The sequence below is a fragment of the Heterodontus francisci genome, chromosome 18 (genome assembly GCF_036365525.1).
Source record: "Heterodontus francisci isolate sHetFra1 chromosome 18, sHetFra1.hap1, whole genome shotgun sequence".
NCBI lineage: Eukaryota > Metazoa > Chordata > Chondrichthyes > Heterodontiformes > Heterodontidae > Heterodontus > Heterodontus francisci.
In genome coordinates, this window is record NC_090388.1 from 82,234,554 (window position 1) to 82,252,504 (window position 17,951).

The following is a 17,951-nucleotide window of genomic DNA, read 5'->3' on the forward strand; positions in this document are numbered from 1 at the left end:
TATCTGCTACTCCACCAATCTTAGTGTCGTCTGCAAACTTGCTAATCAGACCACCTATACTTTCCTCCAAATCATTTATGTATATCACAAACAACAGTGGTCCCAGCACGGATCCCTGTGGAACACCACTGGTCACACGTCTCCATTTTGAGAAACTCCCTTCCACTGCTACTCTCTGTCTCCTGTTGCCCAGCCAGTTCTTTATCCATCTAGCTAGTACACCTTGGACCCCATGCGCCTTCACTTTCTCCATCAGCCTACCATGGGGAACCTGATCAAACGCCTTACTGAAGTCCATGTATACGACATCTACAGCCCTTCCCTCATCAACCAACTTTGTCACTTCCTCAAAGAATTCGATTAGGTTGGTAAGACATGACCTTCCCTGCACAAAACCATGTTGCCTATCACTGATAAGCCCATTTTCTTCCAGATGGGAATAGATCCTATCCCTCAGTATCTTCTCCAGAAGCTTCCCTACCACTGACGTCAGGCTCACCGGTCTATAATTACCTGGATTATCCTTGCTACCCTTCTTAAACAAGGGGACAACATTAGCAATTCTCCAGTCCTCCGGGACCTCACCCGTGTTTAAGGAAGTTGCAAAGATATCTGTTAAGGCCCCAACTATTTCCCCTCTCGCTTCCCACAGTAACCTGGGATAGATCCCATCCGGACCTGGGGACTTGTCCACCTTAATGCCTTTTAGAATACCCAACACTTCCTCCCTCCTTATGCCGACTTTACCGAGAGTAATCAAACATCTGTCCCTAACCTCAACATCCGTCATGTCCCTCTCCTCAGTGAATACTGATGCCAAGTACTCATTTAGAATCTCACCCATTTTCTCTGACTCCACGCATAACTTTCCTCCTTTGTCCTTGAGTGGGCCAATCCTTTCTCTAGTTACCCTCTTGCTCCTTATATATGAATCAAAGGCTTTGGGATTTTCCTTAACCCTTTTTGCTAAAGATATTTCATGACCCCTTTTAGCTCTCTGAATTCCTCGTTTCAGATTGCGCCTACAATCCCGATATTCTTTCTTCAGCCGCCTAGACCTTATGTATGCTTCCTTTTTCCTCTTAGCTAGTCTCTCAATTTCACCTGTCATCCATGGTTCCCTAATCTTGCCATTTCTATCCCTCATTTTCACAGGAACATGGCTCTCCTGCACGCTAATCAACCTCTCTTTAAAAGCCTCCCACATATCAAATGTGGATTTATCTTCAAACAGCTGCTCCCAATCTACATTCCCTAGCTCCTGCCGAATTTTGGTATAGTTGGCCTTCCCCCAATTTAGCACTCTTCCTTTAGGACCACTCTCGTCTTTGTCCATGAGTATTCTAAAACTTACGGAATTGTGATCACTATTCCCAAAGTAGTCCCCTACTGAAACGTCAACCACTTGGCCGGGCTCATTCCCCAACACCAGGTCCAGTATGGCCCCTTCCCGAGTTGGACTATTTACATACTGCTCTAGAAAACCCTCCTGGATGCTCCCTACAAATTCTGCTCCATCTAGACCTCTAACACTAAGTGAATCCCAGTCAATGTTGGGAAAATTAAAATCTCCTATCACCACCACCCAGTTGCTCCTACAGCTTTCCATAATCTGTTTACATATTTGTACCTCTATCTCACGCTCGCTGTTGGGAGGCCTGTAGTACAGCCCCAACATTGTTACCGCACCCTTCCTATTTCTGAGTTCTGCCCATATTGCCTCACAGCTCGAGTCCTCCATAGTGCCTTCCTTCAGCACAGCTGTGATATCCTCTTTGACCAGTAATGCAACTCCTCCACCCCTTTTACCTCCCTCTCTATCCCGCCTGAAGCATCAGTATCCTGGGATATTTAGTTGCCAATCATGCCCTTCCCTTAACCAAGTCTCAATAATAGCAATAACATACTCCCAGGTACTAATCCAAGCCCTAAGTTCATCTGCCTTACCTATTACACTTCTTGCATTAAAACAAATGCACCTCAGACCACCAGTCCCTTTGCTTTCATCATCTGTTCCCTGCCTACTCTTTCCCTTAGTCACGCTGACTTCATTATCTAGTTCCTTACAGGCTTTAGTTACTACATCCTTACTCTCCACTGACCTCATTTGGTTCCCATCCCCCTGCCACATTAGTTTAAACCCTCCCCAACAGCGTTAGCAAAAGCACCCCGAAGGACATTGGTTCCAGTCCGGCCCAGGTGTAGACCATCCAATTTGTAATAGTCCCACCTCCCCCAATGTCCCAAAAATCTGAACCCCTCCCTCCTGCACCATCTCTCAAGCCACGCATTCATCCTGACTATTCTTTCATTTCTACTCTGACTATCACGTGGCACTGGTAGCAATCCTGAGATTACTACCTCTGAGGTCCTACTTTTTAACTTGGCTCCTAACTCCCTAAATTCTGCTTGTAGGACCTCATCCCGTTTTTTACCTATATCATTGGTGCCTATGTGCACAACGACAACTGGCTGTTCACCCTCCCCCTTCAGAATGTTCTGCAGCCGATCTGAGACATCCCTGACCCGTGCACTTGGGAGGCAACATACCATTCGGGAGTCTCATTTTCGACCACAGAACCGCCTATCTACTCCCCTTACAATCGAATCCCCTATGACTATAGCCCTTCCACTCTTTTTCCCGCCCTTCTGAACAGCAGAGCCATGAACCTGGCTACTGCTGCCTTCCCCTGGTGAGCCATCTCCTTCAACAGTATCCAAAACGGTATACCTGTTGTGGAGGGAGATGACCGCAGGGGACACCTGCGCTGCCTTCCTGCTCTTTCTCTGCCTTTTGGTCACCCATTCCCTTTCTCCCTCAGCAATCCTAATCTGCGGTGTGACCAATTCGCTAAACGTGCTATCCACGACCTCCTCAGCATCGCGGATGCTCCAAAGGGAGTCCATCCGCAGCTCCAGAGCCGTCATGCGGTCTAACAAGAGCTGCAGCTGGACACACTTCCTGCACGTGAAGGAGTCAGGGACATCAGCCATGTCCCTGAGCTCCTACATTGAGCAAGAGGAACATGTCATGGGTCTGAGATCTCCTGCCATTTTTAATCTTAAGCTCAAACTTTGGCTTTACGGGTACGAATGTATGCTCACCTTTTTGAAACACTTGTTATGCATCTGCTGGAATCTTGTGTTCAACTCTGGGCACCACACTTTGGGAAGAATATCAAGGTGTTGTCGAGGGTGCAGAGGAAATTTACTGGAATGAGATCAGGAATGCAGGATTCCGTTATGTGGAGAGACTGGAGAGGCGAGAGCAGAAAAGATTAAATGGGGATTTGATAGCGGTGTTTAAAATTATGTATTGTTTTGATGGAGTGAATAAGGAGAAACTGTTTCCAGTGGCAGAAGGGTCAATGACCAGAAAAGTCAGATTTATGTGATTGGCAAAAGTACCAGAGCTGATCTGAGGAGAAAAACTTTTTACGCAACAACTTGTCGTGATCTGGAAAGCGCTGCCTGAAAGCGTGGTGAAAAATTGAATCGTAACTTTCAAAAGGAAATTGGATAAATATTTGAAAGGAAAAAATGGGCAGTTGTATTAAATGGATTGCTGTTATAAGGAGTCTGACGGGCATGTTGGACCAAATGGCGGCCTCCTGCTCTGTATGATTCTAGCAAGTTTGGCCAGAGAACAGGTGAACATTTTTTATGTTACTTCATGAAGTTTGAGATGCGGCTCTCCTTGTATTTCAAGCTGTGTTCCATAAAGGCAGTGGATTTTAAATTGCTGTCATCGTGATGTATCACTGGTCACTAGAGGGCAATCTTGACATGCTCACTATCCGGAATCAGTGGAATCTCAATTTTTAAGCTCGGATTTATTCCCATAAATAACTGCTTCAGAAATATGTTTTAACAGCTTGGCTTTTTGAGATGTTTGCAACATAATAAAGTATCCACGTTCTTTTATGAATAATTCTTCAAGGTCAAGATTTCGGCGATGCTTTTTGTATTTTACTGTTGATAGTATGGATTATCACATGGCTCGTTTCCATAGTTTTTTTGTATAATCTATTGCAGGTTTGTACAATTGAATTAGCAGTCATATCCTACAGTGGTTATTTTCTATTGGATGTGAGTTTGGATGGGAATTTTGGTATTTTGCTCAGTTTATGTTTGAGGAAATAACAAGGAACTTTGTGTATTGAGTAAATTGTCTGTTGCCCACTGTCAGTTAATAAAGCTACAACTTCAGAAGCTCACCTAGTGGCATCACGGGAGATCAGAGCCTGCAACTATATTGTGAGAATTGACAGCAGAATTGATTGGGAAATTGTGACCGAATAACTCGGTGGTAAACATTGGCACAAAAGTGTGACCAAAATTGTGATCGGAAATCCAGTTGGTGGAGAGCAAGTGCACATGCCCGATGCAATATTTTTACTGTGTTTATAATCTCTGGAGGTTAAAAGTGTTAGGCAGCAGTCAGGTCCAAGAACGCTGGCTGTTCCAGGGCACCAAAGACCAGCAGTCACTGTCCTAGCAGTACTTGTCTAATTCAGCACAGCCTGAGAATTGAATCTTGCTGCTCAGCTTCACTGTCATAACGAGCTAAGCCTTTTGGATTGTGATTTTTGTCTGCATGTACTTTACATAGCTACCTGAAATCCATCTTCAGGGCTATTTGGAAGAACTTGTGAGGTTGCTTGTTGCATAAAGTACTTGTTTCGAATTGTTCTGGAAACGCCAGAAGCTCACTGATGTTCAAAGTGGTGACTCATCTCAGTTGAGATTTTCTAAGCAGAATTGAGCAGAGAGAAGTTGCTCTCTGTCCCCAGATGTTACTAGCCTGAGAGTACGACACTCATTGCATCAGCTATGGTTAATATGTCATAGTTTTATTTTCTGGAAACGTCAGTGGAAGAATTGCACGGCTGCGAACGAACATTTCCCTGTTGTCTGATAGGCTCTTTGTCTCCCTCCTCCAACCCTCACAGGGTACCTCGATTCATTGAGAAATGCCCAACTGAAGTTGTGGAATATTTTCCAAGGTGTTGTTTCTCTTAAATTGATATTGAGCTGCCAATGATTTTCAGTAGACTGTTGCTAGTTCTAGTAACTCGGAAAACAACTAACTTACTTGATGCGTTCGGCTCACCTTGATAGCCCAACTTGCTCTGTGATGTGGGAGTTGTTTTCAGATCCAGGATTTGAGCATTCAAGGTAGGTTGATAATTCAATTGTTGGAGGTGCTATCCTTCGGTTAAGACATGATAAAACTGCCTCTGGTGCTTCAGGTGACCGTTAACAAACCTGCAGCACTATTCAGATTAGATTAGATTAGAGATACAGCACTGAAACAGGCCCTTCGGCCCACCGAGTCTGTGCCGAACATCAACCACCCATTTTATACTAATCCTACACTAATCCCATATTCCTACCAAACATCCCCACCTGTCCCTATATTTCCCTACCACCTACCTATACTAGTGACAATTTATAATGGCCAATTTACCTATCAACCTGCAAGTCTTTTGGATGTGGGAGGAAACCGGAGCACCCGGAGAAAACCCACGCAGACACAGGGAGAACTTGCAAACTCCACACAGGCAGTACCCGGAATCGAACCCGGGTCCCTGGGTTCAGTGAGCATCATTCTTGGCTCCTGGTTCACTTTCATCCCTCAGCCAGCACCACCAAAAATGAGCCTTTTTTTCTAATTCTCGTGCTTGTGGGTAATGCTAGCAAGGCTAACGTTTATTGCCCATTTGTAGTTGCCCTTGAGAAGGTGGTGGTGAATGTGTTTTCACCCTGCTGTTAAGTAGAGAGTGCCAAGATTTTTAGCCAGTGAAGACATGAGGGCGGCAATATGTTTGTTAGGATAGGGTGAGACTTTGAGGGCCATTCATCTCGTCATTGTATGTTGAATCCTGCTTTGCATTTGCCTCAGAAAGTTACTGTATTTGAGTAACAAAGTGAATCACTGAAATTATCTGCAATGTGATGGGAGTGCTACATAGATTCGAGTCTTAATTCAAGTTGTACCATATGTCACCGTAGTGTTGGACAGGTTAAGACCATTTATTGCTGGGAAGCAGAGGTTGTGAAGAAGAGCGGTAAATGTCTGAAGATGCAGCACTGAGACGCTGATGTGTAAAGCAGTTGTGGTTTTGCATTGTTTGTAATGTACAAGCAGAAGGTGATTACTTATCACTGTCCTTCGGTAGGAGATAGAAAGAAAAGCTTTATGGATGGCAACATCAGAGAAAATGAAACATGATTTGACACCTCACTATATTGCGTCAGGTGGGGCATGAAACAGTTGCCATCAGTGTGAGGGGGAGGCTGTTTTCAAAGACATTGCTGTGTGATTCAGCTGCTTCTCGCTTCGAGATACTGAAAATGGGTTTGCGTTTGGCTCTAAGCATTTTCTGGTGACGGCAGCACGTATGTTCAGCATGGCTGGTTACATGTAAGATGGAGGTTTGAGAAGTCTGAATAAGCACAACTGGGAACAGTGTGCTTGATTTCAGCTGACATCTGGGACTGGAGGTGTATCTAACTTCGATTCTGTGAAATTGTACCAATGGCAAAAAAGTTAGCTCCTGTGCACCCATTTTCAGTTGGTAACTTTACCTGGTTGCCATACATGAAACCTATGTTGATCTCTTTTCTACAACTTTACTTGTGTTTCAGACCAAATTTTCCTAAATGCCTGTAGGCTGGTGGTATTGAAGATTGTACCTGGGTGTTCAGTAGCGGTGCAGTGTAGAAAAAAGGATTACCTTGCATTTGTATCGCCCATAATCACATCCCTCAAGATGTCCCAAAGTCTTGAGACAAGAATTTCATTTGAGGTGCAGATGTGTGTCAGATGTTTGGCCAGTGATGCAACATGCTTGAACATTGCCACCTTCTGGGAAATGTTTCCTTACTAAGTACACTGGTTGAGCAGCTGCCTGAGAAATCAAGTTCAAGCTCTATTCTTGTAAACTTTACCAGTTTTCCTAAGTGTTCTTCTCTAGCCCCACATGACTTGCCATTTAAGGCTGCGTTCTAATCTGATCACCTGAAGTGCTAATACATCAAGGATTTGTGAAAGTAAAAAATAGGAAAATGTAAGGTCACTGTAAAATTTTATATTTTAAGTCAAACATTTCTCTAAAATTTAACTCCAATGGGGTAAATTATTAAAATGAATAGCAATATAGAAGGGATAATAGTTGTTTGGAGTGGGTCACTGTCTGGAATTTTAGTGTGATAGATAGTAATGGTGCTTTTATAATTGAGGTATTGATCCAAGTATCTGATTTGTCTAGAGTAGCACTCTTCCTCCTTGGTTAAAGAGTTCTCGCAAGCCTTGGACTTAAGCACATAATTTAGGTTGATACTTCAGTTGTCAGAGGTGGCATTGATATGAAAACTGCAGTATAATCCAGTATTCTCCAAGTTGAGCAAAAACTGTGGTCTTGCTCAGGTCTAATACCTGTTCCCTTGGCACCAGTTTTGTAGATGGAGAGGAAGGCTATTGAATTTCTTCACTTTCTTTTGTTTGGCTTGAACATGGCATGGTAATTTTAAACCTCTTGAGTAGGAGCTTCAACTGAACATTTGCACAACTTGGCTGTTGGATCAATAAGTCAAATGACTGAGGATGGCACTGCCAATTATGTGGAAATGCCCATATATGTTGAAACCTTCCCAGTCAAACCCATCTCCAACAAAAGATAATCTCCAAGAGGCTGGCACTCTCAGAAGTTGCAGCTGGAATGGCATTTTGTTAGAGCATCATCATGGGAATTGAGCCATACTGAGCGTGAGGTCCCAGCTTCAATTTCCACTCTGCTGTGTTGGCTGATCTTGACTGCGGTGACAGTTTAAGTGGTGCCATTGGTCGCCTCACCTGAGCTTGGGATGAAAGAAATCCTGCTCCTGATTACTTAGTGGGCTAAAGCAGGATCACATGTCAGTCATGGTGAACTCCCCAGTCAAATTGTCGGTCACTACTCACTATCTTGACTCAAGCATTGAGAACGCTGCTAGTGGAAGATTGTGGAGAGTCCCTCTGAAATTGTATCCAGCAGGAGTCTTCAATTCAAAGAAGTTTAGGTGAGACATTGACCAAGTCTCTACACCCATTACTCCAGGAGAACAAAGATAACCCTTGTCCAATTGAATGTATATTCAGACAGTCATTCATGTGACTGTTCAACACATGCTATGATTTTAGTTTCGACTGTCCATGATTTAAATACAAAAAAAACATTGGGTATGGTCTGGTGGCAAACAATTTGTAGCTTCATGCACTGAATCAATCAATATTTTACCTCAACTCATTTTTGCATGTGCAGTATTCTCTATTAAAAGTCCTGAACTCCATTTTATCTCATTGTTTGTCCAAGTTTTGTGATGAACTTTGAGGACAGGTGGAGCAGCATATTTCAGTGGTGAGGCGGTGAGTTTTAAAATGCAGCCTTGTCCAAGTCACACTTCGGTGGATAGGGCAGTGCAAAATGTAGGATTGCTTGTACAGAAATGCACAAGTAAACAATGCTGGACTGAAAGTATTAACAGTGTGAAACTGAAATCGCAGCAGGAAGATGAGATCAGACAACAATGCCAATACACCACATGCCTACTGGCATCTGTCAAAGAGGAAAGGCAAGGTAACTTTAGTCTCCATCTGATATGTCCCCACCCCTGATGCTGATAAACCTTCTGTCTATTTCTGGTGTTCCTTGTTTCAATTTGATTTCGAGCAGCCCCACATAAATTTAAAAGTGGCGCATGTGCTAGGTGGTTGGGGTATTAGGCAGCTGACACCAATCTCCATTTGTTGGTTTAAGGTATTATAATGTAATTTGGTTGGTTGCTTTTAACAAGATATGCTGACTCACAGACTATCTTCCAGTTCATACTTCAGTATCAGTGAATGTGGGCCAGTTTCTCTACACACTCTGCAAGCTATGCTAAAGATACCATGCTGTCCAGAAAAGGAAAGGGCCCTGCATCACAACATACTCTCCCGATCCTATTCGGTGGGTAAGAAAGCAGGCCATAGCACTGGTCATGGTTTACTTGAATTCTCCTGACTACATCTGGAAGAATGTGTGAAGCAGTCGATAGCTGGAGCCTCTGCTCTGTGGAGGGACAAATAGAGACATCATTATATAAACTGCAGGCGAAAAAATTTTCCAGTGGGCATATGTTGCAGCACAACTGCCACAGATGATGCAGTCCTCCTAATTTTTTGGTGCAAAATTGGTTAGAACAAGGCCTCTTGTGTTGTTCTTCATGACAAATGCTGCCCACGCATATCAGTTTGTCATGGTTGTAAATTCCCCATTAACAAAAGATCGGAAAACTGTTGCAGAAAATAAAAGCTCATGGTGTAGGGGGTAACTTAGTGGCATGGATAGAAGATTGGTTAGCGAACAAGAAATGGGCATAAATGGGCCATTTTCTGGTTGGCAAGATGTAACAAGTGGTGTGACACAAGGATCTGTGCTGGGGCCTCAACCTTTTACAATTTATATAAATGACTTAGATGAAGGGACCGAAGGTATTGTTGCTAAACTTGCTGATGAGACAAAGATGGGTAGGAAAGTAAGTTGTGAAGAGGACATGAGGCTACAAAAGAATATAGATAGGTTAAGTGAGTGAGCAAAGAACTGCCAAATGGAGTATGATGTGGGGAAGTGTGAAATTGTCCACTTTCACAGTGCGCAGTGGTTAGCACCGCAGCCTCACAGCTCCAGCGACCCGGGTTCAGTTCTTGGTACTGCCTATGCGGAGTTTGCCATTTCTCCCTATGACTGCGTTGGTTTCCGCCGGGTGCTCCGGTTTCCTCCCACAGCCAAAGACTTGCAGGTTGATAGGTAAATTGGCCATTATAAATTGCCCCTAGTGTAGGTAGGTTGTTGGAGAATGGTGGGGATGTGGTAGGGGATATGGGATTCATGTAGGAATAGTATAAATGGGTGGTTGTTGGTCGGCACAGACTCGGTGGGCCGAAGGGCCTGTTTCAGTGCTGTATCTCGAAATCAATAAAATAAAATAAAAAAGCATGTTATCTAAACGGTGAGAGATTGCAGAGCTCTGAGATGCAGAGGCATCTGGGTGTCCTTGTGCATGGATAGCAAAAGGTTGGTTTGCAGGTACAGCATGTAATTAGGAAAGCTAATAGAATGTTATCGTTTATCGCGAGGGGAATTGAATATAAAAGCAGGGAGGTTATGCTTCCGCTATACAGGGCATTGGTGAGACCACATCTGGAGTACTGTGTACAGTATTAGACTCATTTAAGGAAGGATGTAAATGTGTTGAAGGCAGTACAGAGAAGGTTAACTAGACTAATACCTGGAATGGGCAGGCTGTCTTGCGTGGAAAGATTGGACAGGCTAGGCTTGTATCCGCTGGAATTTAGAAGAGTAAGAGGCAACTTGATTCAAACATATAAGATCCTGAGGGGTCTTGACAGGGTGAGTGTGGAAAGGATGTTGCCCCTTGTAGGAGAATCTAGAACTTGAGGTCACTTAAAAAAAAAAAAATATAAGGGGTCGTTCATTTCAGACAGAGATGAGGAGAAATTTTTTTCTGAGGGTCGTGAGACTTTGGAATTCTCTTCCTCAAAAGGCGGTGGAAGCAGAGTCTTTGAATATTTTTAAGGCAGAGGTAGATAGATTCTTGATAAGCAAGGGGGTGGAAGGTTGTCGGGGGTAGGTGGAAATGTGGAGTAATGAGTTCCACCATGATCTTGCTGAATGGTGGAGCAGGCTGGAAGGCCTGAGCAGCCTACTCCTGCTCCTAATATGTTCGTAACCAAACCCGTGACAGTTTGGCTCGGAGGCAGTTGAATCTGCATGCTTTTCAATTCTAGGCATTAACCATAAGATGGCGGCTTGGCTGAATGATGGTACCTCAACTGCAAGTGCAATGAGGCAGGAGTATAAGTGCCTTTCCTGGGGCACCTCATTACAGTTCAAGGGCAGTTTTGATGGGGTTTGGTTTGATATATTGGTTTGCTGCTTTAACCCAAATAAAACCAGCCCAGGTTGGCAAACCAAGTTTTTTTTTTTTGCTGTTGGTTATCGGAGTTCTCAAAGTCTTAACTAAATTCCGACGGGACATAGGCCTTTGTAATAACACGAACCCATTTAAACAGGTTATAGGAGCATTTGGACTGGAGTAAGCCTTTTAGTCCCTTGAGCCAATTCCACCATTCAGTGAGATCATGGCAGATCTATGACTTAATTCAATATACCTGCCTTTTCCTCATATGCCTTCATACCTTAGCGTAACAAAAATCTATCTCAGTTTTAAAGTAAACAATTGATCTAGCATCAATTGCCATTTGCGGGTGAGAGTTCCAAAAATTCTACCATGCTTTGAGTGTAGAAGTGTTTTCTAATTTCATTTCTGAAAAGTCTGGCTCTAATTTTTAGACTGTGCCCCTTAGTCCGAGACTCCCCAACCAGCAGAACTAGTTTCTCTTCAACTATCCTATCTACCCCCTTAATATTCTGAAAAGTTCCATCAAATCACCCCTCAACCGTTGAAATTCCAGGGAATACTACCCCAGTTTGTGTAATCTCGCTTCGTAAATTAATGCTTGCAGTCCAGGTGTCTTTCTGGTAAATCTATGCTGCATTCCCTCCAAGGCCAATATAACCTTCCTAAAGTGTGGTGCCCAGAACTGCTCTCAGTACTCCAGGTGTGAGTGGACCAGGTTTCTCGCTCTGTCTGGGAAGTGTGCTGTGTGACTGTCAGGTGAGGATGAAGTCAGACAGTGCAGTGATGCTCTTCAAAGTTAGTAGACTGTCACTGCCCACTGTGTAGGGTCAAATGAGGAATTACCACTTGGGTATGGCACTCAAAGCTGTCCAACATATATAGTTTTGTACTCCAACAAGGAGTTAATGCTTTGAAGGTAAAGTTGAAGGAGGGACGAGTTTCTTTACATGCCATTAATTGACCCACCAGGTGTCGAGCAGTATTTTTGTTCTTGGGATTCACTTGGTAGTACCCTTGCTTCTAGGGCACATACTGTATTTCCTCCAGGGGAGGCGGTGGCAAAGTGGTAATGTCACTGGACTAGTAACCCAGAGGCTCAGGCTAATATGCTGGGGACATGGATTCAGATTCCACCATGGCAGATGGTGAAATTTGAAATCGATCAATAAAAATCTGGAATTAAAATCTAATCTAATGGTGACCATGAAACCATTGTCGATTGTTGTAAAAACCCATCTGGTTCACTAATTTCCTTTAAGGGAAGGAAATCTGCCGTCCTTACCTGGTCTGGCCTGCATGTGACTCCAGACCCACTGAAATGGCCGAGCAAGCCACTCAGTTGTATCAAACCGCTACAAAGTCCAAGAAAAGTAATGAAACTGGATAGACCACCCGGCATCGACCTGGGCACTGCAAACAGCAATATCAACCCTGCAAAGTCCTCATTTCCAACATCTTGGGGCTTGTGCCAAAATTGGGAGAGCTGCCTCACAGACGAGATCGAGCAACAGCCTGACCTCGTCATTCTTACTGAATCATACCTGACAGACAATATCCCAGAAACCACCATCATCTTCCCCGGGTGTGTCCTGTCTTACCGACAGCACAGACTCACCAGAGGTGACGGCACAGTGCAAAACAGTCTGGCGGGAGTTGCGTTGGGAGTCCCCAACTTTGACTGCAGACCCCATGAAGTCTCATGCATCAGGTCAAACATGGACCAGGAAACCACCTGCTGATTACCACCTACAGCCCCTCTTTGGATGATGCATCAGCGTGTCTCCATGTTGAACATCAACTGGAAGAAGCACTGAGGGTAGAAAGGGCACAGAATATACTCTGGATGGGGGACTTCAATGTCCATCACCAAGAGTGGCTTGGATGTACTAACTGGCCTAGCCGTAAAGGACATAGCTGCTAGACTGGGTCTGCTGCAGGTGGTGAGGGAACCAACACGAGGGAAAAACCTACTTGACCTCATCCTCACCAATCTACCTGTCTCAGATGTATCTCTCCATGACAGTATTGGTAGGAGCGACCACTGCACAGTCCTTGTGGAGACGAAGTCCCGTCTTCACATTGAGGATACCCTACGCTAAATGGGATAGATTTCAAACAGATCTAGCAACTCAAAACTAGGCATGTGTGAGGCACTGTGGGTCATCAGCAGAATTGTATTCAACCACAATCTGTAACCTAATGGCCCGGCATATCCCCCACTCTACCATTACCATCAAGCCGGGGGACCAACCCTGGTTCAATCAAGAGTGCAGGAGAGCATGCCAGGAGCATACCTAAAAATGTGGTCTGTCTGGTGAAGCTACAACATAGGACTACTTGCATGCTGAACAGTGGAAGCAGCATGTAATCGACAGGGCTAAGCGATCCCACAGCCAATGTATCAGATCTGAGCTCTGCAGTCCTGCTACATCCACATAACTAACAGGAGGAGGAGGCTCCACAAATATTCCCATCCTCAACGTTGGGGGAGCCCAGCACATCAGTGCAAATGACAAGGCTGAAGCATTTGCATCCATCTTCAGCCAGAAGTGCCGATGGATGATCCATCTCTGCCTCCTGAGGTCCCCAGCATCACAGATGCCAGTCTTCAGCCAATCCAATTCACTCCACGTGATATTAAGAAACCGTGGAGGCACTGGAAGCTAAATGGGCCCTCCCAACATTCTGGCAATAGTACTGAAGACTTGTGCTCCACAACTAGCCACTTCCCTATCCAAGCTGTTGCAGTAATGCTACAAAACTGGCATCTACCCAGCAATGTGGAAAATTGCCCAAGTGTGTCCTATACACAAAAAGCAGGACAAATCCAACCTGGCTAATTACCGTCCCATCAGTCTACTCTCGATCATCAGAAAGTTATGGAAGGGGTCATTGATAGTGTTATCAAGCGGCATTTGCTTAGCAATAATCTGTTCAGTGACGCTCAGTTTGGGTTCTTCCAGGGCCACTCAGCTCCTGACGTCATTACAGCCTTGGTCCAAACATGGACAAATGAGCTGAACTCGAGATGAGGTGAGAGTGACTGCCCTTGACATCAGGGCAGCATTTGACTGAGTATGGCATCAAGGAGCCCAAGCAAAACTGGAGTCAATGAGAATTGGGGGAGTGGGGGGGCAGGGGGAACTCTCTGCTGGTTGAAGTCATAACTAGTACAAAGGAAGATGGTTATGGTTGCTGGAGGTCAATCTTCACAGTCCCAGGACATCACTGCAGGAGTTCCTCAGGATAGTGTCCTCGGCCCAACCATCTTCAGCTGCTTCATCAATGACATTCCCTCCATCATCAGGTCAGAAGTGGGGATGTTCGCTGATTGTACAATGTTCAGCACCATTCGCGATGTCTCAAGATACTGAAGCTGTCCATATGCAGCAAGACCTGGACAACATTCAGGCTTGGGCTGATGAGTGGCAAGTAACGTTTGTGCCACACAAGTCCCAGGCAATGACCATCTCCAACAAGAGAGAATCTAACCATCTCCCCTTGACTTTCAACGGCATTACCATCGCTGAATCCTCGACTATCAATATGGTGGGGGTCGCCATTGACTCGAAACTGAATTGGACCAGCCACATAAATGCTGTGGGTACAAGAGCAGGTCAGAGGCTGGGAATACTGCAGCAAGTAACTCATCTCGCTCCTTCAAGCCTGTCCACCATCTACAAGGCACAAGTCAGGATTGTGATGGAATACTCTCGACTTGCCTGGGTGGGTGCAGCTCCAACAACACTCAAGAAGCTTGACACCTTCCAGGGCAAAGCAGTCTGCTTGATTGACACCCCATCCACCACCTTCAACATTCGCTCCCTTCACCACTGATGCACAGTGGCAGCAGTGTGTACCATATACAAGCTGCACTGCAGCAACTCACCAAGGCTCCTTCGACAGCACCTTCCAAATCTGCAACCTCTACCACCTAGAAGCATAAGGGCAGCAAATACATGGGAACACCATCATCTGCAAGTTCCCCTCCAAAACGCACATCATTCTGACGTGGAACTATATCACCGTTGCTTCACTGCCGCTGGGTCAAAATCTTTGAACTCCCTTCAATAGCACTGTTTGTGTACCCACACCCCAAGGACTGCAGCAGTTCAAGAAGGTAGCTCACCATCACCACCTCAAGGGCAATTCAGGTTGGGCAATAAATGCTGGCCTTGCCAGTGACACCCACATCCCATGAAAGAATTAAAAAAAAATTTTTATTTCATTGCACTTCTGAAGGCATGTTTTGGTGGCGTCATCCTCCTTCAGGTGTGAAGTTAACCGAGGTCCATCCTATTGGGGTGGTTGTGTCAGATCCTATGATACTATCTGAAGAAACGAAGGGAGTTTTCCCAGTGCCCTGCTTAAAGAATGAATGAATTTGCATTTATATCATGCCTTTTGTGACTTCAGAATGGCCCAAAGCACTTTAGAACCAATGAAGTACACCTTAAGTGGAGTCACTGTTGAAATGTCGCACCGATATTCATCTCTCATCCAACATTATCTAAAATATTTTAAACTGGTCATTCATCTCATTGCTGTTAGTGTTGTCTTGCTGTAATTGGCCACAAATATGTGCAGTGAAGAATCCAGTGGTTGTGATGCGCTTTGGGACTTCCTGAGGACATAAATACAACATGCGTACTTGACGTTGGATATATGATACAACCACCATGACCATACACACAGAGGTAGTGTCCAGTTTCTGTTAAACTGCAGTTGAAATGTCTATCAGTTGGATCCAGAATTAACTCCATGACGTCAAGTTGTACCCCATCTGTTTGGTGTGAAATACCAGTTTGAAATGGTCTCTATCATTTGTTCCTTTTGCCACGTGTCTACAGGAGTTGGGTTTGGAAAATGTCGAGTTAAGTTCTAAACTCTGGGCAGGGAGTCAGTGTCCATCATCTTCCAGTTACTGGAGAGCTCAGTGTTCTGAAAATGATTTGGGTACTGAGCAATTTGTACTGGAGCATAGTCAGGTCTATGCAGTGGTGTTACAGGAGCTCCCATAACAGCCGGCACGTAACTCCACAGGACTTGTGTTTGGATTCCTATTCTGGATGATTGCTGATGATAGAAGAGATGGGGATATCCCGTTAGTCTAATAAAACCTGGAAAGGAGAGAAAATAGCTACCCTGTTTCCGGTTCACAGGGCAGTTTTGGAAATCAGACCATCTCAACCAAGATTGCTGCACCCATTCTGAGGGAGTTTTGTGTCGTAAAATCTTCGAGTTCCGTGCATAGCTCCCTTTCTGCATTAAAGTAAGTGTGCCTAAAATTAATTCAGCAATGGGTGGAACTCTGAAATAATTTTCTTCACACTGATCCCCCGTAACAAACTTGAATGACAGAGTATTACATACGCAGTGTTTCACTCGTCACTCAGTCAGGTGGAATGTTGTAATGTGTGAAAATGTTTGCTTGAATTGACAAGCACCCAGTAGTACAGTTGCAGATTCAGTCCATCCTGGGATTATGTCTGCAAAAATCTTGCTGCAACTTTGGGATGAAGTGCTGGTGAGTATGGGTCTGCCCCTGGTTGTGGTTGTAACAGGCGCAATCTGGCTGGTTGGATTGTGCAAGAAGCATATTGGCTTAAGTGGGACTTTCCTGATGACCACAAGTGATGTGTTGCTCAAACCTGGTAGTTTCACTGCCACAGATTCTTCAGTGAAAATCACAGTACTAAGCAAGCAAATCTCATCACGTACGTATAGGAATCATGGATTTTATCTCCATATATCATGCCGTACGAAACAGTTTGCCTGACCATATCACATTGGAACCAATCCACTGAAGCCCAGTGACAAGTTTGGGCTCTGACAGCCTTTGTTGGAAATTTGAGGGGATTTGAGTGCAGCTATACATTCATTACAGGACTGATTGACAGTTGTGTTGCTTTCCTGCATCCCAGTCAATAGGTTTTCATTTGATCTTTTGTCTTGCTTGGTTCCATTGTTTTCTGGTTTGTGTACAGCAGGCCATAGTAATCAGTGGTTTTTAAGGGTGCATTGTTTTCAACAGTGGGTAAGCGTATGACATTGCTCCCCACTTACTACTGTTGGCTAATTTTTCTTTGTGTTGATTTTTCAGACCAGAAACAGACTTAGTTCTGCAGTTTCATTGGTGAGAAGTTGAACATCCTGTGAAGACTGACGATGTCTCGCAGCCCCGACACAAAAGAGGACCCTGTTGAATGCCCTCTCTGTATGGAGCCCCTCGAGATAGATGACATCAACTTCTTCCCATGCACGTGTGGCTACCAGATCTGTCGATTCTGTTGGCACCGTATACGCACAGATGAGAACGGCCTCTGTCCAGCCTGCAGAAAAGTAAGTCGTTCAGAAGCCACGAGGCTGTAACGCTATTGGTTGTGTTCTGACACGGTCAGCGACACATACTATTTTGTATTTATATATTTTAATACCGACTGAAGGAATGATCACCTAGTTTGGCAGAGGACATGAAAAATGAAAGACATTCGTTGCTGAGAATTCAACTGTGTTGAGTTCCGCAAGGGGCGGTCCTGGACCAGCTGTAATCATTATGACGAATTTGAAGTATGCATCAATAATAATCCTGATTGAGAATAGTAGTTTAATGATTATGTTATGGGACTGATAACTCGGAGACCTGGACGAATAATCCAGAGAATGAGTTCAAATCCCAATATGGTACTTTAAGAATGTAGTTCAGTTTTTAAAACCAAAAAGCTGGCCTCAGTAAAAGTGAGGTTTGTTTTATTCATTCATGGGATGTGGGCATCACTGGCTATGGCAGCACTTAATGCCCATCCGTAATTGCCCTTGAGAAGGTGGTGGTGAGCTGCCTTGAACCGCTGCAGTCCATTTGGAGTAGGTACACCCACAGTGCTGTTAGGAAGGGAGTTCCAGGATTTTGACCCAGCATCAGTGAAGGAACGGCGTTATAGTTCCAAGTTAGGATGGTGTGTGACTTGGAGGGGAACTTGCAG

General features: G+C 44.5%; 1 protein-coding gene across 8 annotated transcripts in view; it reads left to right on the forward strand.

The window, feature by feature from the left end:
• The window catches only part of cnot4b (CCR4-NOT transcription complex, subunit 4b), a 194,130-nt gene that overhangs the window by 54,273 nt on the left and 121,906 nt on the right, over nt 1-17,951 (forward strand). For all 8 annotated transcript variants that reach the window (XR_010976900.1, XM_068051066.1, XM_068051068.1 and 5 more), the window contains exon 2: nt 17,072-17,310. Coding sequence is in view for 7 of the 8 variants with exons in the window: in XM_068051066.1 (XP_067907167.1) it covers nt 17,137-17,310 (174 nt within the window). In the remaining variant the exon portion in view is untranslated. The remainder of the gene's footprint in view (nt 1-17,071; nt 17,311-17,951) is intronic.